At 29.5% G+C, this 24,156-nt stretch overlaps 1 protein-coding gene across 1 annotated transcript; it reads right to left on the bottom strand.

Moving 5' to 3' along the window:
• Positions 1 to 11,548: 11,548 nt before the first annotated feature.
• Positions 11,549 to 15,784, bottom strand: LOC116767503 (U-scoloptoxin(19)-Sm1a-like). Its single transcript, XM_032657845.2, has 3 exons — positions 15,625 to 15,784; positions 12,020 to 12,172; positions 11,549 to 11,938 (listed from the first exon to the last, which is right to left on the bottom strand). Exons 1-3 carry the CDS (start codon positions 15,683 to 15,685, stop codon positions 11,802 to 11,804), a joined length of 351 nt encoding a protein of 116 aa, XP_032513736.1. The 5' UTR covers positions 15,686 to 15,784; the 3' UTR covers positions 11,549 to 11,801.
• Positions 15,785 to 24,156: the final 8,372 nt, after the last annotated feature.

Here is a 24,156-nt window from a genome sequence, read left to right as displayed (position 1 = left end):
CAATGGATCTATCCTTTCTGAAATATGACAGGAATATATATATATATATATATATGTATCGGCGCGAAACAAATTGCTCTGAACTTGGTGATCAAATGACTCACAAGAACCACCCCAGTCCTTCAACTAAAAAAATGATGAACACTGAAGTGAAAGGATCATTACGCTCCAGCTCGAAAGGGTCCTGCATGTTCTCTCGATGGCTCTTAACAAGAATGAGTCAGCCGTCGCAGTGATGCTCGACATGGAGAAAGCGTTTGATCGCATCTGGCACCTCGGTCTATTGCACAAGCTGGCCACATCCACTTCTCCTAGCTGAATAGTCAGGATCGTGGCCATCTTCCTGCAAGAGAAGCGCTTCCAGATGTCGATGGAAGGCACCTTATTTTCTGGGCGCCTTATCAGAGCCGGTGTGCCGCAGGGGAGTTGCCTGTCTCCAATATGCTTCGTCAAACACATGGACGACGTCCCAGTGGTGGATAGCGAGACTTTACCGGTCTATGCCAACAACGCTGTCTACATCACTACATTCCTAACTTCCGCCTACGCGACGATGAAAATGCAGCGTCAGCAGGACCAGCTCCCCAATGCTGGATAAGTGGCGACTCACGGTGAACGTCACGAAGACTCAGGCAATATTCATGGGGTTGAAACACCTACAGGAGCCCCTTACCAAGATTAGATTGCTCGTTACTTGGGCGCGGTCGGTCGAGTACCTTGACGTGACCATCGACCGCCGCCTATGGCTATGAAGTCCCACGTGAAGGAAGTCGTTGACAAAAGGCGAGCCACGCGTGCTGTCCTGCGACCCGTTCTCCGAAGAGTTCTCTCTCCAAGCCAAGCTAGCCGTCTACAAGACCTACATCATCTCGCGCCTAACTTAAGCCGCTCCCGCCTGGTAAGCCTTGGTCAAGGAAACAGGGTGCCTGCGAGTCCAGCATTCGCTAGCGCTACCATCGTTAGTAACCTACGCATGGAGAGCCCCGACGATTTCATAATTCGTCTCAGTGTTCCGGCGCCATGTTCCGCCGCACCGATGCATTGGATCTCGCACATATCCGCGAAGTAGCCCCGTATCATATGCGCCTGCCGGGCTGATATGCCCTGCCGCAGGACCTTCTTCCCGTGCGCCTTGATTAATCGCAGTTTACTGTTTGCTTTATTAGCAACATTATAGTTTCAGAGAAGGACATCAGAGTTTTGGAAAACATACTGGACATACTGATCCGACATACATGCAACCTGCATCCATACCTGCATACAACCTGCATCTGTACGGATGCAGGTTGCATCCATACAGATGCAGGTTGCATCCATACAGATGCAGGTTGTATCCAGTATACGTGTACAATATACAGTATACGTGTATGTAGCATTTGTACAATGGATTGGCAGTATTATTGTTGTTATATTTCTATGATTACATTTTTCTCAATAATAAATTAAATGAAATAACAATATTTTTAAATGAAAAATTGTACACAAAGGATAATTTATCTCTCAATAGCTTGCCAGAAATCCTTTTGATGTAGGTAAAATCGTAGAGTAGGTAAGGATAAAGGAAAAAGGAAAAAATAAATGTAAGAAGAAAGAAAATAAGAAATATACATATAATCATACAATAAAATAAACATACAATAAATATTTCAAAATTCAAAATTTTTGGACATTTATACATACATAAATACATGCATATCAATTTTATGCAAAATAGTTTAAAGAAAAATACAAACAGAAGATAATAATTAGAGATGTTTCTTTCGTTGAGATTTCAAGGAAAATTCACTTGGCACTTGTAAATAGAAAATGGAAGTGACTTCCAAAGTTGCGTACCTAAAAAAGGAAGGATTTTCGAAAAAAAAAAAATTAAACGAGGGGATACCCAGAGGATTTTATGCAACACAAGAGCGTTTAAGAACCTTTCTAGGAAAAGGAAAATTTAAAACGCTCAAGTAGGTAGGGAGAGAAGAATATATTAATATATTGAACATTAGCGTTAGAAAATGCATATTCTGGCGGAAGGGGATAAATACTTACTTTAACTCACAATGGAATTCAGAAATGCGGTTGTACTTCTCTAAAGGTAAAATGGACGCATAAATTCATGAGTTTATCTAATTTATCAAGCAGCTCATAAGTCGTATATAAATAGCAATCATCACCTTAGATAGATAAAGAAAGAAAAAATTGCAGAAAAATAATTTTGGTTTTGTGGAAAGAAAATTTTACAGACGTTTAAGATAATGTAGGGTAATATGAATGGATCTATTTACTTCATACGCATAAGGTGTCCAAGACATAAGATAGTCCATCAGTAAACCTAAGATTTTAACCCTAGCTAGAAATGGAATTGTAACCCTGATGTAAACTATAGTGGGCTGAATGACAAAATAAATTTAATTATATTTTTGCCTACATCGAATTATTATAACTTGAAATCTCTTTGGGCTAACTGGCAGACTTTTATCTTTTGCCTACTTATGTATAGAATTTAGCTTCGATGCTACGTTATCTTTAAGTAGAGGGGCATGCCTTTGGAGCTGCATATTTTCTGCATAGAGATGACAACGAGAAGAAATATATTTGGAGATATTATCAATGAAAAAAAAATAGTAATGTTGATAGAAACCCGCTTTGTGGTACCTGGCAGGTGAGTCCATCTAAAGAGAGAAGTTCTCATCGGATTTTTAATCTGCAGACTACCAACGAGGTATGATTTAAACCGTTTTATAGCAGTTGGAGATATCAAAAAGGAGGAGAGAATTACTATAAGATGTCAAAGTCAACGGAATTAAATGCATTTAAACTTTTGTATAATGTGGCTCCTTCATGCAATAAATATGTGCGCTCAATTTATAATGCGTCCATTATAAGAATGATAGAATTAATTAACGTCATACAGTTGAAATTAAAACACATATTTGGATATCTGGTTCATTACTTATTTGAAAGTTTAATGGATTTACGCGAGTTTTAATATGTTTATGGAGTCAACTGTATAAATAAAATATGATTGTTAGAAAATGTACTTATAATAGGCGATTGAAAGTAAAAAAAGGGCACTTTAAAAGTCTAAACGTCAAGTAATACAAATAACTCATTTAATCTCCAATCTACACAACAAAATAAAATACATACAAGTTACATTTTTGCATTATAAGTATATTTAGTTTCTTCATTTTGAACTTTTTTATATTTTGCAGGTCCGATGGAGAGAAGGCACGGTTAATCATGGATACAGCGCGGTGACGGTACTGACAATACATTAGTTCATATCACAGCTAGAAGAATTTTGAAAGCTATGTATAAAGTTATTATGTAAATAAATAAATGTTGTTTTATTGTAAAAGCATATCCTTAAACGTGTGATATAATTATTGAAGTGTTCGAATCTTTAATTTTATGAATATCTAGATTATAGACACTTGTTTCTTAGTATATTAATCAGAATAAGATTAGGAAATAAAGTGTTTTCCCATAAAGGATTGTGTATATATAGATGGCTAAAGGAATTTCTTGGGTGATGAAACTTTTATTTAGATTATTGGCATAATGATTAAGGTTTGTGAGAGAATATCATTAAATACAATGATAATGACGAAATACACAAAAAACTTTAATCATATGCAAATCCTTGTTGTTGCTTGTAACAACATTATTTTGTAGAGAAATTATTTCCTTTTCCTTTACTGCCTATCGTAATAAATTATAATATAGATATAAAATATAAGGATATTATAGGCAATTGAAACTAAAACTAGCACATGTCATTAAGTACCCACCATAAGAAAAATATATTATTGAAGCGTTTACCCAATTTTCTCCGTATTTTTTACATAAATAACTCGTCACTGCTCTAGATATGTAGAAGACTGAATTTGATAAATTAATCAAGGCACTATCAAAGCTTGGATCGACCTAAAAGTAACATTAGTACCATAAATAAATTATAACAAAAACCAATCAATTTAAATAAAACTTAAGCGAATGAAAGTATCCGATTTTTATTAGGGCCATTATTTATAAATAAAAAAATAATCCTATTTAATTTTAAAATTCGCTTTCTCTACACAAATTATCTATTATTGTGCTTATTTTTTCATGATAATTTAATTTTACCTTATCGCCACTCCTTGAAAATATTATATGAGCCACTGGAGGAGCAGTCATTAATTCAGTAAGCAAATCAAAATCAGCGAGCTTCTTTATATATGAAATAGATTTTTGCATTGTTAATTATATGGTATTTTAGCAAAAAATAAAAATATATATTTTTTTATCAGTGCTTACCATTAAAATATTGTTTTAATAATGTTCTATATAGTTTATAGGTCCGTCGGTGTAAGTAATTATTAAATGTATAAATGATAATGCATATATAACACAGAGTGCTAGTTGTGCTCAGTGTAAAATCTGTATTATCGTTGAATATTTCTTTAATGACATCATGATTTTTGTATAATGAGATCTAAGATTTTCGCGAGCATTCATTTAAATGAAACTAGTGTTATTCGGATTTACTACGCGGATTTTATTATTTAAAAACTACATAATCCCGACGTTTCGGTTACTTTGCAGCAACCGTGATCACGGGCAGACGAGGTGTGAATGTCTGTCAGTTGGTCCTTGTTATTTATCATCTACCGCCATCGATTTCTTAATTTTCTGGCGTACCGCTCTGGATTAATATTTAAATAATAAAATCCGCGTAGTAAATCCGAATAACACTAGTTTCATCATGATTTTTGGTCTACTACTACTTCTTTTGGTTACATTATTACAGTATACAGTTAATTTAAAGAAACACATGGTTAAAAAAATATCGCTGCTATTTGTTTTTATACCTTCCAAGTGCATCGTTTTGACATATGGTTTCGTAGGCACGCAGTTAACAACCACAAAAATAATATACTAACTAAAAAAATTATCTGTTATTCAAACCCAATCGATTTTCATATGTATGAAGAAAAAGGCTGTAAAATGAATACGTACAAATGAATACGAATAAGATAAAGATTTGTTTGGAGGTATTATAATACCTATAGCTCATAGTTATATCTCATTATAATAACTACAGTAAAATATAATTCAAGCAATAATAAAAGTCAAGTTAGAACATTAGTTGTTAAAGTACTCTAACATGTTGTGGTAAAGGAATGTGTTTGTTACATCAGTGTCGAATGTTGGTTCAGTTATAGAGGTCGTCAAGTTCAAAATGGAATTCGAGCTGTCTTCACTGTGTACACCTAGCTAGCTCGCAAATAATTCTTGCGAATCATAGCGTTAAAGCAGGGATGAACTTTCGCAAAACATCTCGGATCTGTTACGAAACCAAGACAGTGTTAGACAGCACAGCGTATCGTGACAGCGCAGGAACGCGTTATTATATTAAAGATAAAGAAAATTGTATGCCTTTTTTTGCTTAAGTAATCAAAAAAACTGCAAATTCGCGTTCTATCACATTTAGAATTTCGTTAATTTAATTTGTAATCAGTTTTTATCATCTTCATAAAAAATAAAACAAATTACTAAAAAGAGAAAGAAGCTTTGGACAAACATTAAGTCACTTGTTCCAAGGTATTTTGTCAATTATTCCGAACACAAAATATGCAATATAAATTGAAACACCTTGTAGCATTAATACCAAACCAAAAAAGCTAGTTATCAAGAAAATAAAATTATATTCTGAAAATAGTATATACATACATATAGTTTTTCTTTTATTTTAAATTATATTTTTCAAATAATATATAAAATTTTATAACATATAAAAGTGGCATCAATTTAGATAAAAATAAATGATGATCCGGTGAGTAGGTGCTTAGGAATAAATAGATATAAGTCTTCGGTAGACTCTTACAGAGAACGTTGAAGACATAAAACCAAAGAAATCTGCAAAAAAAAAAAATTATGTTTAAATTGGCTTAAAACAAAAGATTAAGTGTTTATACATTTTACGTGTTTATAATATATACCTTTGAACACTGTTTTGTTGCTCACACAGTAATTCTAATTTACTCACTGAAGAGGCATAAGCCCGAAAAAACGATAATTTTTCCATAAATGTAGCTGGAATAGCAGGTCGATCGGAAGGTATTTCATGTTAATAAATAAAATAATATTCATGTCAAAGATATTAACCACTGTAAGAATAATTATCTTTTGATACAAAAATGTAATACTTTCACCTTCGTTATCACTTGCAGATGACTCCAATTCAATCCGCGTGAAACATCAGTTCTTGATAGATCACCATCATCAACCAAGTTTGTCTTCAGCCTTTTGTAAACCCAAAGTATCTTCCATCGAATAAAAGCAATAAAATTTGTAATATTTATACTTAAGATATTGTTTATGCAGATTAAAATACGTCAAGTGTATGACACATGACATGAAAATAAAAAGTTCATTAAGTGCACTCAAGTTGCGAGTGATTTAAACCAAGAAGCTTCAATTATAATATTAATTTTAATTAAAAATTTATTTACAGGTTTGGACTTTTTAAATCTATGAATAAATTAACTTAAATGTGAAAGGAGTATTTTTATTATTGACGGTTTTCTTCACGCAATATTCATATAAATATAATATTTATAACGACATTAAAATAACTGAATTAATACCTGTTAATTCCAAACAATACTTTATATTTTTTTCAAATAAAACATTGTTTCCTTTTTATTACAATAAATCCAAACTTTACATAAATGTTATTCTTTTTTGACACCTTATATATATCTATTTATATACAAGGGTATAACTCAAAAGCTTTTGTTGTCGCACACATAAATAAGAATTTTAGCGCCTCTGAGTATCCGTAGCACTATCACATAAGGCGGGATTTATCGCGCCCCTTGATTACGATTTACTAAGGTCTGTAAGTGACTGGAGATGAGCGATACACATATTTATAAAAGTGTGTCTTACACTGTAAAAAAAATGAGATGATCGCAACTAAATGAAATATAAAATATACAGAACGTGAAAAATAATTTTCTTGAAACGAAGTATGCATGTCCAAATCACTTTATCTATTAACAATTGTGTGACGCTAGATGTTTATAATTTGGATCAAAACCAAGCTTGATAAGGGACGAAATAAGAATGTTTTTATGTGACTCGAGACTTGAATGCGACACATTTTAGGAAAGATTTTTTTTCTTGTTGTGTCTTCACTAACATGAAAGAAAAATAAAGTGGGCATAAAATTTTCACTTTTATCGAGTAAATCCGTTTTAAAACAGTTTACTTTAACATAATAATGGTAATTTAGCCAGTTTATTTATTACAACTTTTATTTATTTATTAGTAGAAACTGTTTTGGTTTTTATTTTAAAACAAAAGCCGCTGTCGTACTGTATTAAGTTAGACGAACTGTGACAGCGAGTGTTTGAAAAACAGTGCCCCTTCTTCATTGGAGGTAAGTGAAATTGTTAGGAACTAAACCTAGTTTGTCAATTTTTTTTTTGTATAAGGTACAGCAAAGTTGACTTAACTGGATGAGGATTTGTTTTTTTTTAAACAAAATTAGTGCTTAACCAACTTTTATAAATCTCTTTAACAAAGAGATTAATAAAAAATATATATCATAAACTTTGCTTATTAGTGAATAATTTAATTATATGCTAATTATAAAATAGTGAATAATAAACATTGAAATTTCAAAAATTAAAACATTTTTTTATAAATTTACATAATATGTGTTATATATCTAGCACAGAGTGCATTTCCAGGCAGTAGATAAATATTTTTAACTATTGCTATTTTTGTAACTTAATAATTTTTTCGATTTAATTGATAGCTAAACTATCACATCTTTCATTTGAAATAATATAATTGCGTTAATAGTTATTGCATAGCCAAAATCGTTAAGGCCGATGTCGACCAGCCCATATATGATCCCAATTCAGTGTAGGCTTTGGTCCTATAAGAATGAGTTTTCATCCACGATATTTCTTCCATATTAATAAAAAGTTATCTATCAGAAATATGAATTGATTTGATGAGGAAGTTTTGGACTCGGGAGAAAAAATTACCACGCCCGATTTAGACCGTGAATGGCTTGGTTCAACCGGCCCAAAGTAGTTTGTTTTACTGGTGCATATTGTACCCAGGTATTGGAACCTGTAAAAGAAGCTGAGGCCAAAGCCTTAAAAAAGATAGGGCTCGTCAGGAGAATCAAGTTGCCGTGAATTTTCTCATTGCAATCTTTCGCCAGGACTCGGCCTTGAGAGAAACTGGATAGAAATCTGGGGAGGCGTCTAAACCATATGGTACTGGGTAAGCGCGGTGGCCTGGAGGTTAAAGGTCCATCCTCTTACGTGAGGGCGTGGGTTCGAAACCTGGCAAATACCAATGTAATCTTTTCCGAGTCATATGTACTCTCAAGAGTATTTAGACACCAATGACAGACGGTGAAGGAAAACATGAACATGTGACGGTGAGGAAACCTGGTCTTATAATTTCAAATTATAAAATTGAAATCGCCAACCCGTCTTGAGCAAGCGTGATGATTAATGCTCTAACCTTCTCCATGCGAGAATAGGCCTTTGCTCAGCAGTGAGCTCCGATAGGCTGAGGATGATGATGATGATGGCAATGATGAAACGTGGATACTGGGTTCTTAAATTTTTGTAGACTTTTGACCAGGACTTCCAGGAAAACTAATTTTTCAACTTCTTCCCCTGGGGTACGGGACAGTCCTCAAATTACCCTTTTATCGTTAAATCTGGGATTTTAGTCAGACACGCTCGAGATGCCAGAGAATGAGCTAGACAAAACGTCGTGGTGTGGATGTTGAGATGTCCTTGGAAGGGACGCGAAATTTTTCTCTTTTTACGCGATGTGAATTTCGATGCCACCTTTCAACCGAAAAACGGTCTTAGGTAATTGTTTGGACCATTTCAAACTTTGGAGGCATGCTTTAGAGTTTAGTGGATAAATAAGCCCCATCGACAGGTCAGCCCAACATATATTTCCGCTTTCCATGGCAAGTAAGTACGGATTTACTTTCGTTTTGTTTTCACTGTGTATTTTTTTTTTGCTAACTCTTATACTACAAATAACTATATCCTCAAAAATTCAATGCTATCAAAATGATGCACACAGTAAAATTAATTTAACTTTTAGTTTTTGGAATAGCAATATATTTAAACACGACCAAAATTCAGTGTTACAACTTTTGGTTTCACAATTAGCAGATGACATTTATTGACACTATGCGAAGAGAATATTTATTTACCAAATAGACGATAAATATTTAGTTCTTTATGGACCGTAAGAGGAGGTGGGTGTTACATGTATATGTATATGAACTTCAAATTATATTAAAAGTCTCAATGAATTCAACCCAACAACGTTAAGAACAGTATTTTATAGTGATCAACGTACTATTTCCACTCACGCGGTAAGTGCTAAAACTCATATTAATTAAAAAAATATTAATAAACACTTAATCACTCTTTAATCTAATATTTACAAGCATATATATTATATAGGTATCTTAACTTTATATTAATTTTATATTGGTTTTATATTTTGATATAAAAAAACTTGAAAAATAATATCTTCCACAAGTAGCAATTGTATTTATTTTTTACCTCAAGCAATAGCCCAGTCGTAAAATTAGCGGCGACAGTGAAACTTTTAGATATTATGGGGTAATAAGCCGGATATGGAAATTCGTTGGCAACAGAGATATGAGAAGTTTTTAATAGTTGGAACGTTATGTTCATACAATTTGTGAACATTGTAGTGGCTTAGGAACAATGCCAAAATTATAAACTCCTTTTATTTCCTAACAAAAGATAGCCTTAAAAATATTGTACACCACATTATTACGTAAATGAAATATTTTATCTTGTCTAAAGGACTACTAAAAATTTCTTCGTATATAATAAATTTCACGTTTGTATTTAAATATGTATGAATTTAATCGTTTCTGGAAATATTGAAATAATTATTTCTTATACAAATATTATCTCGATGACAATCAATTTTAAAAAGTATGTTAATTTTGTTTTAACAATTAAAAATATTATTTATAGTATGTAATTTTATGCAATTTTTATTTTAATACAAACCCACGATACCCCCTCTTTCATTTGTAACATATTTTAAAGTCAACGAAGCAAGTTTAGTGAATTTTTAATAAATAAACTTTAGTTTTATGAAAATATATTTTTAATTTAATCTTCAATATATTTCGAGAAATTTCATTGCACATTTTTAAATTACGCAAAAATGTATTGAAGTGGACTTGGTGACACTAAAACGCAGTGACTAATAACAAAATAAATTATTAACTTCGAATTTACGATAAAGTTTTAACTTAACTATCTATACTTAAAACGGAAGCGGAAAATGTGGCACGTAGTTAATAAGAACATGACTATTTCTGCCAAGCATAAATATCAAAAAACAGTGGTAGATTTTTCTCAAAGCAAGACAATTATTTTTATTTCAAAAGTGTTTCGTAAAGACATTTTTAGTTTTGCTAAGATTTAAATATAATTATGGGTAATAAATGATAAATATATGAAAGTATTAATAAACTATGCTGAATCGTCCGATAAGGAATTGTTTTGGTCAATATACAGTATTTTTCAAGTTCAAGGTTAAGTTAAGGCTTCTTATCATACTAAATGAGACAAAAAGCTTAAATTAGTTTAGTTTTGTCAGAATATATATTTTCAGCGTTCTTTTTCTGTCATTCTTGAATACAACAAGCGTAATTCATATTCAACCCAATCCAGATATTCAGTCAGCTATAAATGTTTTATTATATAATTATTTACGATGCCATTGTGTGTATCTTTTCGTTTCTTTCTCTTTTTATTTTTAGATGCAGACGTTTAAATTCCAGGAATAAAAGATAATTAAGCAAGCTAAATAAGTACTAAAGTTCACCTTAAAGAGCTGTTTATTATGGAAACCATTAAGTTGTCCCATTTAATGACAAAAAAAGGCTAAATGGGCAGTTTAGATTCGCAGTCGTCGTAATCCGGTCTTAACTGTATAGATTATCATCTCAATGTTGAAAATAAAATTTGGAAAGTGGCGAGCAACAAAGCAATTACAGTACCACTTTGGTATGTATGTACTTGGGTTTGCTTTTGGTCATTCAAGACCTTTTGAAGTAAATAAAAATAAATAAGCACACTTCTTATTTTTTCTGTACACCTGTTTTTTATGTTTTCTGCACAATATTTAGAATTTATTAATTGGGAATCTGCGATTTTCAGAATTCAGATGACCTGACCCATTAATACATTTCTTGTCTACAGTAGTATTGTTTGTTACGCCATTATTCAGCATTCTGATACTTTTTGTTTCAGTAAAATTTCTACGATTCTCATTTGCATGAAATACACAAGCTGACAGGCTGCTCATTGGATGGTATAATAATAATAATTTACTGAATTATATATATCCATACAATTGATCGCTTAAGAAAGGATAAATATTGGCAAAATAAGCTGAATATTAATCCAACAAAATCCTGCTTATATGACAGACAGTTTATTACGTTCACGTTCTATTAAGACTATTATTAAGTTTCTTATGGAGCCTTTATTATATCAGAACTTGAATTGATATAATTTTGGTTACAATTTTGTTGAATCAAATGTATGAAATACATCATCTTTTTGGATTAACCTTTTTACAGAAAAATATACTTTCTTTAACAATAAGGATGAATAATATCGAGGGGTAATAATTTGTTAGATTAAAGTAATATCAATTATATCAGGCGATGACTCATTGCATTTTGTTAATAAAAAATAATTTTATTTAAAAATCTAAATAGTCATTATACAGCATTTCAAGTTCCCTTCGCAGTCAGTAGCTCCATCAAATACAAGACTGGGATTGCAATATTCTTCTGGCTTCGTGCATACTCCTCCATGTTTAAGACAACGAGTTTCCTTCATTGAAACTGTAATAAAAGAAATATTTGTTAGAATAAATAGTTTTTAACTACATAATCATTAAAAAATACATAATGGAATAAAGTTACCTCCATGGCAACAGTCGATGCCTTGTTTGCGTTGCGTCGGACAAAGTCCTTGTCTCTCAGCTAGATGTCCCTTAGGACAGTCTGCAGCTACTGTACAAATACCGCCTACCGCAATACAAGATTGCTCTTGTATTATTGAGTCAATTATTCTAACTGGAACAAGAGTTCGCATTAAAGCTATACATTACGGGATAAATGTTTAATCTTGTTTTACAATGTGTGTATAATACTATTGTATTTACTATTAACATGGAAGTTTATTAGAAAGAATATATATTTTTTTTAAATAATGTTTCACTTAACAACTAATTAATCAAAATTCAGTGGACATACAAATAAAGTATATATAAAATGGAAGCCAGAAGTCTATATATATCAGCTATGGTATTTCTTGGAAATGTATTTGCTCTAGTAAAATAAACTAAGAATATCTCTATATTATTCAGATTGAGTAGTCATCTTTCACCAAATAATATTTTTAAAATAGTAGTATATATGGGCAACGCATATAATCTAAAAAATTGCATATTTTATGACATTGTTTGCAGTAAAAATAATATTGACAAAGATGGAGTTTACTCCATACAGACTTCCATATATTTGAAAGAAATTTCTAATTTTTTTTAAATTTACGATTGGATAATGCTCGACTATCATGCCACATTGGAAGGTGGAAATGAAGTCGTAGGTGGTGAACGAACTATTATATCTAGTTATTTTTAAAAAATTAAAAAAAATATATATATTTTAAATAAAAAGACCAACTGATAGACATTCACATCTCGTCTGCCCGTGATCACAGTTCCTCCAAAGTAACCAAAACGTCGGGAGTATGTAGTTTTTAAAAATAATAAAATACGCGTAGTAATCCGAAAAATATTAGTTTCATTTAAATGTCACCAATAAAAGATTAACACGAGTAACGAGAAAAAATAACAAATATATAAATATTAAAAAGCTTCATTATATTTATTAAGAGATTTTAAGCAATCAATATGACGTCACTGTTTTTAGATGCTTGGATGGTCTAATTAAATTCAACGTTTTTGGTCTTCTCGCTATATTTTATACATATAAGAGAAACGTAAAATCATCCTCCCAGTTCGTGAAAACTGATATATTTTAATATTTATAAATACAATCACAACAAAAACTTTTACCAAATAGTAAATAGATTGGGACCTGATCTCCATACATTTCATTACTAGATTCAATATAAAGAAACACGTTTCTTTACTTTTTCTTACAAAACCAATTTAAAAACTTTGTACTCCTTACATACATCTTTATTTCATAACTAATATTAATATCTGTTTAACATAAAAAATATTTAAAAATGTCTTGAAATACTATGATAGAAAAAATGATTAAAAAAGACAACAATCTTTTGTTTTGTTTTGATTTTCATTATAGTGTTAACAATTAGAAATGCATGAACGATGTACCCTGTAGATATAAAAAACATCTTTCTCGCAAAGCGCAAAAGCAGTTAAGGTCCAATTAAGTCATAATTATAATAAAGTACAATAGATACCACTTATTATTTACATATATTATATAATAACAATTGTGTATTATTAAGATAACGCCATAAATGTAACAGATGTCTAGAAAATTCAATACTAAATAATTAATGGATCAATAATCTATTCCCAATTTTCAATTAGAATTTCAGATGTTTGAAAAATAATCATTACGGTCGGGATTGGCTCAAATTATTGAATTACTTATTAATTATGAGTTTAATTTCAAATTCAAACAAACGGCCCCCACAATCTGAAATAACACACATATTTTAAAAAGTCATAATGGCTGGTGTTATTTTTACTAATTATCATGCTTCCATGAAAAATATGAAAAACTGATTTCCTAAAGGATATAACACTTTACGTATTTTTGGAAACTGTGCATGTACGGTCTGTGAATGCGTTACTGAATGCATTTCTAAAGTAATATATTTTTCGCAATTTATGAAACCATTGAAAAATCAAATATGAAAAATTCTTAAAATAAAAAGCCTATGAATTATTCCAACATTAATTTTTACATGCAAAATATTGTGCTAAATACTTCAAAAAGACAATTATATAATTGAAATAAAACTAGTATTATTCGGATTCACCTCGTCTGCCCGTGATCACGGTTGCTGCAAAGTAACCGAAACGTCGGGATTATGTAGTTTTTAAATAATAAAATCCGCGTAGTAAATCCGAATAATACTAGTTTCATTGTAATGAATACTCGCGAAAATCTTAGATCTAATTATATAATTGAGTTTATACATTATACACACAACCTAAATAATTATACTTATTTAAATAATTATTGCAATCTTGTTGTATTCCATGAAATATAAACTAGTTTCTCTTATACTATCATCAAAGACACATATGTATATACCGTTTTAAACTACGATACATTGATATCATTAAACATTTAAAGCTTGCCAATATTATATAATATTGTTCTATGTTCACATGAATTGTATCACTTGTACAAGAAGCTGCTAAAACTATCCAATATTCAATCAATCGCCAAAGATATAAAGTCGAAAATCCTTTGCGCTGTATTTAAAAGTGAAATTGGTTTTGTTGATTATAGAACAATGACACAATTGGAAGACAAAGACGATTGAATAATGATTGTTATCCTTGTTAATAGTTCAGTGCATTCAATTGTTTTATTGAATGGTCTTTCACATATGTATAGAATTATACAAAAATAATAAAATGTATTTCAGTGAATTGGTATCATATAGTCTTACTATGTAAGTACAATATTCGTTTAACAGATGTTAATATATAATAAAATAAAGCTACGCGTAACACTATTTATTGGATATGCCTATCGTTTAGGTACCTATGTAGATACATGTACTTTTCTTCGAGCTGTTTGAAGAAATGATTGTAAGATATACATAAAAGAGTAAGTATTTGCATTCATATTGGTTTGAAGTTAATAGAGAAATAGTTCAGTGGTTTTTATTACGATTTGTAACAAATGACATCAAAACCTTCAATTATGTACGAAAAAAAAATTTTTTTTAATCAATTTCGTGTTTTTATATAAGGGTATGTTCAAACGAAACGGAACTCATTAATATTATTGTGGAATGATGGTCAAGTATAATAAATCAAGCGTGATATTAACATACAACAGATGATCGCAATTGACGGTATGCAGAGATAAAACCAATAGTAACGAAACGTGGGAAATATGTCTCTTTATGTGATTAATTTAACTAGAAATTCATATGAACGAAAATTTCATTAAAATATTTTGAAAACACTGCGGTTTGATTAATTTGCTGATAATTACGTATCCACATAACATTAAATAGCAATTTTGTTAATGAGATATTTTAATTCAAATTTTCTTTGACATCCTTTCTTTTTAAGCAATCGGCAATATACATAGATTTCAATTAATATACGATTAAGTGGAATTAAAAAAATCTACAACAAATACAAAAAAATATTACTCACATTTGTAGTTGCTTCTTAAAATTAAAATATTATATATGTAGTTTAGCACAATATAGCAAATGAATATTGGTAAAATTGAATATAAGTTAAGAGTATTTATTTATAAGACGATATACTTACAGTCTTCTTCATTACCGCTCACAACAGCGACAAGGAATAAAACCAACAAGGTAATCTTCATAGTAACGTCTGCGATTGCGCCGATCACAACACAAACTGATGCTTACAAAGTGACACAGAGGGAGAAATCATTGATAAAATTATGATATAATTATTGCTAATGATTCAACACTGTGACCCAAAGCTCGTTTATATTAGATATTTAAATAAAATTATTTTAATGTATCATTAAAATGCGGTTCAGTAAAATATACATTTACCAAAAAAAGTTTGGTAAGTAAAATCTATACATTGGTGATTGAATTTAGAGGCACGATTGGTAAATAAATATTTTTTTTATTTACCAACACATTCACTCTACTTTACTTATTTGTACTAATATACAAGAATACACCAATAAGCTAAAAGAATAGGAGACCAAGAAGACGAAGATTGATTACATCAGTGACTCCAATAAATAATTGAAGAATGACCACGATTCCAATTGTAATTTTCGATCTTAAATCAAAGTGATACGGTTCATTTTCTAAGTAAATAATACACTTCTCATCTTAATCCTTTATTGTTTGTGAAGGATCTTGTCTCTAGTATCACCTGAACATCATGATTAATGACTGGTTTTGTTTGTTGTATGACAAAGAGCGATGTTGAAATGAGATGGCTAGTATTTTAATAATCATTTAAACATGCGTATACATAATTTCTCTGTAGATTTTAATTTCGACACAAGTAAAGAAAACTTTGTAATAAATCAAAGAAATGCCCGTAGGTACACAAAAATATTATATTTTCATTTTAAGAAACCAGAGAAGCATTTAATTGAATGGCTCCAAAATAACATTGATGGATTACTCTAACTTCAATTGTCTTTTTTGATATAACAAAAAAGGGGTTAACGGTCTTTAGATCTTCGGCAGAAAAATGTTCATTTATTTTTTTCGTAGACGGTTTCCATGCCGTCATTATTTTGTTATATTATATTATTTAATGCAATATTGTAATATTTATTGTAAAATATATATTTCTAATTGATCACCTTGATAATTGATTGTGGTAAGAAAACAAAACACATGGGTTTATAAATAACTTATGAAATTTATATTCGTAATAGTCATTTCGGAATACACTGGACTCACGACAAAAGTTTAGACTACCGTACTTCAAACTAGGGCCAAAAAAATGGTAAGACTTAGTAGTCTTACTACTGAATCTTACAATTTTTTCGGACTATTTCGCATCGAGAAAAAGCGTTTAGATCATTATGAGGAGTTTTGTTCTAATGATGAGTTTTATAAAATCAACAGATTACTCACTTCATAAATATCATTTATTCATTTAATTCATCCAGATTTTCATATATTATGACCGATATATTTAATATGTTAAATTTAATAAAAAAATAATTAATATGAATGAAATAAAGTAAGACTATAGCTTTATGTCATGCGATATATTCTGCAATATACATATTATAATACTAGTAAAGTTGTGTTCATGTTAAGTTTTAGACATACAGTATGTTTTCAGTAGATTGTGATCACAGACAAAAAACAGATCATCACTTACACTAATATGTTGATCATAAAATTCCATCAAATATGTCTGTAATCCATACAAAAAAGCAATGGCTAAATCAATTAAAGAAAATTATGATTAACTTTCGTATTCAAATAAAAGGTAAAACATGTAGAAGGCCCACCATAGCTATTACCTAACTATCCAGGACGCCAGCACCATAATAGTAATATCAATTTTCTTCGGTCTTGTTTCTGCATGACCTTTTAGAATTGAATATAATATGTTATGTATATTCTATATCTCAGACAAAATATCAGGAGTTAAAGAATATAAATAACTAAAATAAAACTAATATTTTTCGGATTTATTACGCGAATTTTATTATTTTAAAAACTACATAATCCCGTTTTGGTTACTTTTCAGCAACCGTGATCACTCACGGAGCTGAAAAATATTAGTTTTATTTTAATGAATAATCGCGAAAGTCTTAGATCTCATAATATAAATAACTAGTCCAGTATTAGTCCAGATTAGTTACTAATTAGTACATAAAGTGCATGTATATAACCTATCAAATTTTAAAGTATTCACCGAAACCTTGTATAGGCTTAATAAATTAAATAATACATTAACATCAATAGTAGGTAATAATGCGCGCAACTTAATAGTCATTGAGTCGAGAATGGATGTTTACAGAAGCTTTAAAGCTATTTATAACGTCAGCAATACATCGGAGCAAAATAATTACGTTGAACCGAGCTTAAATAAAGGACACTTTAAAATACAAGCAAAAAATGTTGTGATAAAACTAAAAATTTTATACAAATTTTTATACTTATAATTGTGTAATTTAATGTTAATCATATAGGACTATTTTCTAATCGTCAATAAATAGCAGTAATATTACAATATATGTATAAAGTAAAGTAAAATTACTAATAAAATATTAAAACACTGGGTGTAACTTGACAGCTTATCCCGAGTCAGAACTAGTATAATCGTAAGATCATGGCCAGAGCAATCTGACTAAAACGTCAAGAGAGACAAAAAATACATGATTGTATTTTTATACTATATTTTGTCATTTGACTAATGTATGACATTTCTATTGTAGATTCTCTTTAATATTGTTTCATTTTAAGGATCAATAAAACAAAAACAGACAAAAAAAACATATCAGCATATAATCGAAAGCAATTCTAAAAGACGAAAGAGAATTATAAAAAAAATCCTATTTAAATATATCACTCATAAACATACTAAGACTTCCAAAGCCTTTCGTATCATGGCTTTTTATCTCTTTGTTCGCTGAAAAGTTTCTTTGACGGGATTGAAAGCGACTAGTTCAAATAAACCTACATCTATTTTATACATATATCACATACAATTAGAATGTTCTTCAACAATTAATTCGAACCAAATAAAAAATCATTATTCCCTTTTGAGTATGTTTTTATAATTTTATGAAAATATTTTATGGCCTAATAACTCAATATTCAAACTTTATATTAACTTAGATTATATACAATTCTCTTTATCAAAGAATGTTTATTCAAATTCGTGATATCTATACGACGTTTAAACCTAATTTGTCTGGTTTACGCGAGCATTAGCCATAGATTTGCCGGGTCGTTTATCATCATCAAATCCCGAGATCCCGCTTGCAAGATCTTAGATATTCGTGACATGGTTTTTATAAAGTTTTATCTTGTTTCGAGCATATTTCCTAGTATAATGAGTTTATAACTGAACTTTTGTTATAAGTCAATCATTTTGTCAATACGTGCAGTGATGTGAAACTTAAAAAGTAATACTATAAACATAAAAAATGAATAGTTTAATTAATTCTAAATTGTAAATGTTCTCGGATCCAGAACGAATGTGACTTTTCAAAATTGATAATTTGCATATTATTATTTACTGAGACTTTATTTACTGAGAAAGAATTTCATATTTGATAATTTGCATATTTTATTATCAGTCTTTATTTGCTTAGGAAGTATACGTGAAAGATTGCACTTTGGAGCTGTTCCAATCCTTAAATGGGTTTGATTAGGTCAGGTTTAGAACGTTTGTTTGGTATATTGCATTTCAAAAAAGAAATAAAATTGCTTGAAAATTCTATAGCTTATGAATTCCTTATCGTGCTTTTCAACGGATCCTAAATTTATTATAAATCAAATAATAGCGATGAAAAAGATATGTAATTATAATGGTTCTTATAGACTCTCGTATCGTAAACAGATATTTTTTCTAAATAATGCTTTTATAAAAATAATACAAGATGTTGTGAGGGATATATATAGTACTCTTCTTTCTCGTCATGTCTTTGGAGTAAGTAGCGGTTAACCAACAAAATATAACATACAAAATGAGAGTGTTGACAAGCAACTCATCGTCAACTATGTACATATATAAATCCAATCCAATATATATATATAATAATAATCAGAAGTAAAAAACTATTTGGGTCATACTATACTAGTTTACTTGTGATGGTCTATTTCATAGTTAATGAATTTGACAAATTGCGCTATAAATTTAACACAACTATTGTGAGACGTATAATTAAATGTAAGACCTTCGAAATTTGAACTATAAGATATTTAAGCTGTGGAAATTTACATTTAACTAAATAAATGAAACATATATCTATATAATTAACAAACATAAGAGTGAGCAAACTTAAAAAAACTTGAAACACTTATACCTCAGTTATTTATCAATATATATGTATATTGTTAGGTAAATTGATATAAATTCTTGTAAAACTAAAATTTACTTAAATTAAATATACAAAGAAACTCGTTTGACAAGTTACTAGTTAATTAAAGTTACATTGTTTCTGAGACTTTGGAGACAGAATTTTGAATATAATATTTTAATTAATAACTTTCCAACGCGTTATTCTTACACATCAATGTATAAAACCTAAAATAATTAAATATTTTAATTGGACTATCTTACAAAATGATAAAAATAAGCATATTTTTAGTTTTTTTTTTTCATAGAACATTTTTTATATCAGTCTAAGTATATACCTTCATAATTAAATATCCGTCTACTTTTTGAAATAAACTTTTTCTTTCTTTATTTTCATGATAATAATACGGTACATTTTTATACTAAAAAAGCCTAATATTTAATTTTTATCTCGTGTTATTTTTCTCTTGCTTATTTTTTTACAATGGTTAGTGTTCTTGTTGAACTATAGAAATTTCATACAGCTGTTTAATAAGGATCACATTTTATCCTATAAATGAAGGGTTCTAAGTAAAATAAATTCCTTAAATATTGATAAAAAATAATTTTGCTATAAACGAACGTCTGTCGTTGTCTAAATGTGTAGTTTAACAAAAAATATATATCTCTTATTTTTACAAACATTATACACAAGATTTCCAGTCAGTTACCCAAAGGGATATAAAGGCTAATAAATGTTTAGTATTAGATCTAGCAATAGACTTTTTTCAATAATAACCTGTGAAACATATAATGTATACTTTATAAGTTTAATAGGTATGATAAATAGTGGTTGTGTAATATAATTGTAGCTTTTGTGATTGACTCATATGGACATAGGTATATAATATTGTGGCATTGCACTAAGTACAAATGTAGGACGAATCACTTCCCAATAGAAGTACATTCCAAGCCGGTGTTAGTTTCCTCTTACTGCAGAATCAAATGAATTTCTAAATTAATAAAATATTTTGACTCGATTTAGTTTTATGATTTGGTGTGTTTTTAACTCTCACTGCGATAAAAGATGAAGAATCGGAATATTTTATATATTACAAGTTTTTTTTTTAAATTTGGAATCCGATACATAATTTCACAATTCAAAAAACTATAATAACGTCAGCATACATATAAGTATGCAAAATGCATTCAACATAAATATAATTTACTTTTCATACTCTTTGTATTATACTTTTATAAATCAAAAATGTAAATTCGGTTGCAACACAAATTAACGTAACAACTGCGTAAAAAGGAAACCACGACAAGAAAATCCAAAATCAAAAAAAAAACATTCAACACAAAAACGGCACTGAGCCAAACTACATTTTACTTTATATTTAACTCATTTTGTCGGTTTTCCTACTTCTAGGGCCAATGACTCTGAAATAAGATTTCTAAGAGGACGGCAGAAGTTTATTTATAACTTGAAAGAAATCCTTTGTTTCATTTAATGTGACAATAAGGTAGCAAAGGATCAAAATATGGTAGTCTTGCAATAAATGGTTATAGTCATGTCATGATTTCACTACTTAAAATATCAAAAACATTTAAGTAATTATACAAAATTATATTCTTGTTTTACGACTAGAACACCGATTTTCAAAATATTTAAATTTGGAGTCTTTTGCAATTTTGCAAGTATTAAAATAAATTAAATTAAAAACTCTCAGAAATTACACATTTTTGACACTTCACTGGAAACGGGTAATATATCAACCACGAAAGCGTCAGTTTGATTTATACATCTGGATGACGGTAGTCCGATTTTGAAAATATATTTTTCTACTCGGCTTGCTCGTGGAGTAATCAATCTCGATCTAGTGTACCATTTCATACCCTAATTGATTTACCTGCTTTAATTTTGTAGTATAACAATATAACATCTCGTCTGCCCGTGATCACGGTTGCTGAAAGTAACCGAAACGTCGGGATTATGTAGTTTTTTAAATAATAAAAATCCGCGTAGTTTATCCGAAAAAAACTAGTTTCGTTTAAATGAATGAAACTCGCGAAAATCTTAGATCTCATAACAATATACTTTTTCTTATCCCCACTAAATAATTAGTTATTTCGTACCACGTACACGTGATAATGACAACACTCATATTTTTGTTACATTAAATCATTCAAAAAGATAATATTCTACAAATCAAAGATCCATCAGCAAACCTATAATACTTTTGCCTGCGATTTGTAGTAATAGATGAAAAATTATTATTTTTCATTTGAGTTTTCCGTTTTATATTTTATATAAAAATGCTTACATAATAATCATATTCGGTTGTTTTTGTGTATGATTATAATTTTATAAAATTTGTTTTTTATGAGTAATCATGGGCATAGGAAAAACATAATAAAGATCATTAAATGAAGGTTAAATTAAAAAATATTTTGTTCTATGTGATAAGTTATGATATTTCAACATTAGATTTTTATGGGAATTTTCCTTCCAAATTTAATATATACCTATATATTTTTTGAGTGTTTGGATACTTTAAATAATTTATGCGAATATTTAAAAAAAATCAATATTAATTGCAGATACTATTTGTTTCCTTTAATTGATATACTTCACCATAGGATTATACATAAAAAATATGCGTAAGATGCTCTCAGTTTTGTTCTTAGTTTAGACGATCACTGTAAAGCGAATATTAAATATATATATATGAAATGAAAACATAAATCGACAAGAGTATATAGCAACGCGATACGTATATTAAATGCTCGTTGTGTTTTCTGTAACTAGAAAATTCGTATCTAACAAATCAAATATTCATTTATATGCCCTTTTGATAGGTTTGGATTTTCGACAAGCTTCTTATTCTTTCCTTTTTATTATTTTCTTATTATTTTTACATATATTTTAAGCCGTGACTATAATTTTACCTAATGGCATTTTTTTATAACTTTCTTAACACCAGAAAATACTGCATTTTGTAAGCATAACTTAAATTATTCTTTATCACATTGCATTTAAATTTGGTTAATAATTTGAGTAATCGAGAAAGTAGAAGAAACAAAATCTCTACAAAATCGAGTGTCACTTAACACGGCAAGGTGCTTTCTATGTAATATATCTTTAATATCCAGTTCTGTACGATAGAAAATTGCCAATTACAATAATGAACAATAATGACAACGTACTATAAATCTCTCTTGTTTCTCAATTTTCGCAGCCTCATTTTATTTTGTACATATGTTAGTGTAACATTTCTTCTTACTGAAAAACCTCTTTTTGCTTTTCTTTAGGCGCCATAGTTGTATCTTAATTTTTTTATCTTCAGATTAGAATATACATATAGAATATTTAAAATTAACGAATTAATTTTTAAAACTTTCATACTTGGATTTAAAAGTGCTGCTTGTATAAAATACTGAACTGTTATTCTTGTAATGTTTACCTTTTCTAGTAAAGTAGAAGTTGTTAAACAGTACCTATTTTCAGGCGCAATATAAAACAGATAGAGAGTTGGTTGCGGGTTGTATGTTGTATACTACGTTGCATGTTGTATGTTTTATACTACATAACTACTCTGCTATTATGATCTCACACTTTTAATTAAACTGATTTCTGAAATTACATTAGTTCTTATTGTTGATTATACAGGAACAACTTAATGACGCTAATATAACTAACAAGGACCGATATTGTTTCAGGAAATATCAATAAATACAAACAAACGAATTAAAATTAATTTTATATACATATACGTAATTTTCAGGAGCTTAAAGGTATTCCATATTATATAACCTTCGGAAGTTTGTTTAAGGTTGTTTCACGTTTCATGCTACGTAATTAATTTTGATCGTATGACATAGTGTAAAGTTTGCAAAAAGGTTATCATCTTTGGTCAAACTTGTCTATTATTTTTAAGTAGACAATGATCTGTTCAAAGTTGTGTTGAATCACTTGAATAATCGTTCTCATTGAGATAAATATGGGTGACTATAAATTTGTTGAATTTTGATTTGTAGTACCTATCGTTATACTAGAATGCATAAATGATTAAGAAATTTGTTTGTAACATATAAATAAGTAAAACCTTACTTTCCTATATAAATAATGATTCCTACAACTTTTTCATATCTTACGTCATTCGTTTTTATCATTTTGATTATAATTTTTACTTTTATTGGTCCATAGAGTTACAAAAATAATGATAACATTGTCATGTTTTTGATGTCTTTAGTTATAAACCTTGGTCCTGAACCTTTCATACTTTATAGAACTTGGAACAATTCCAAGTTCCAGCTCTGAAGCCAAGT

This window comes from Danaus plexippus, assembly GCF_018135715.1.
Source record: "Danaus plexippus chromosome 3 unlocalized genomic scaffold, MEX_DaPlex mxdp_25, whole genome shotgun sequence".
In the NCBI taxonomy this organism is placed as follows: domain Eukaryota; kingdom Metazoa; phylum Arthropoda; class Insecta; order Lepidoptera; family Nymphalidae; genus Danaus; species Danaus plexippus.
This window is presented reverse-complemented; position numbering and strand designations above follow the sequence as displayed.

What these genes read in the sequence shown, in the direction of transcription:
- LOC116767503 (XM_032657845.2), bottom strand. Translation starts at nt 15,685, where the DNA reads ATGAAGATTACCTTGTTGGTTTTATTCCTTGTCGCTGTTGTGAGCGGT. An exon ending in GAGCGGTAATGAAGAAGACT is followed by an intron (nt 12,173 to 15,624) that starts GTAAGTATATCG and finishes CTCTTGTTCCAG; the next exon opens with TTAGAATAATTGACTCAATA. An exon ending in CATCGACTGTTGCCATGGAG is followed by an intron (nt 11,939 to 12,019) that starts GTAACTTTATTC and finishes CTTTTATTACAG; the next exon opens with TTTCAATGAAGGAAACTCGT.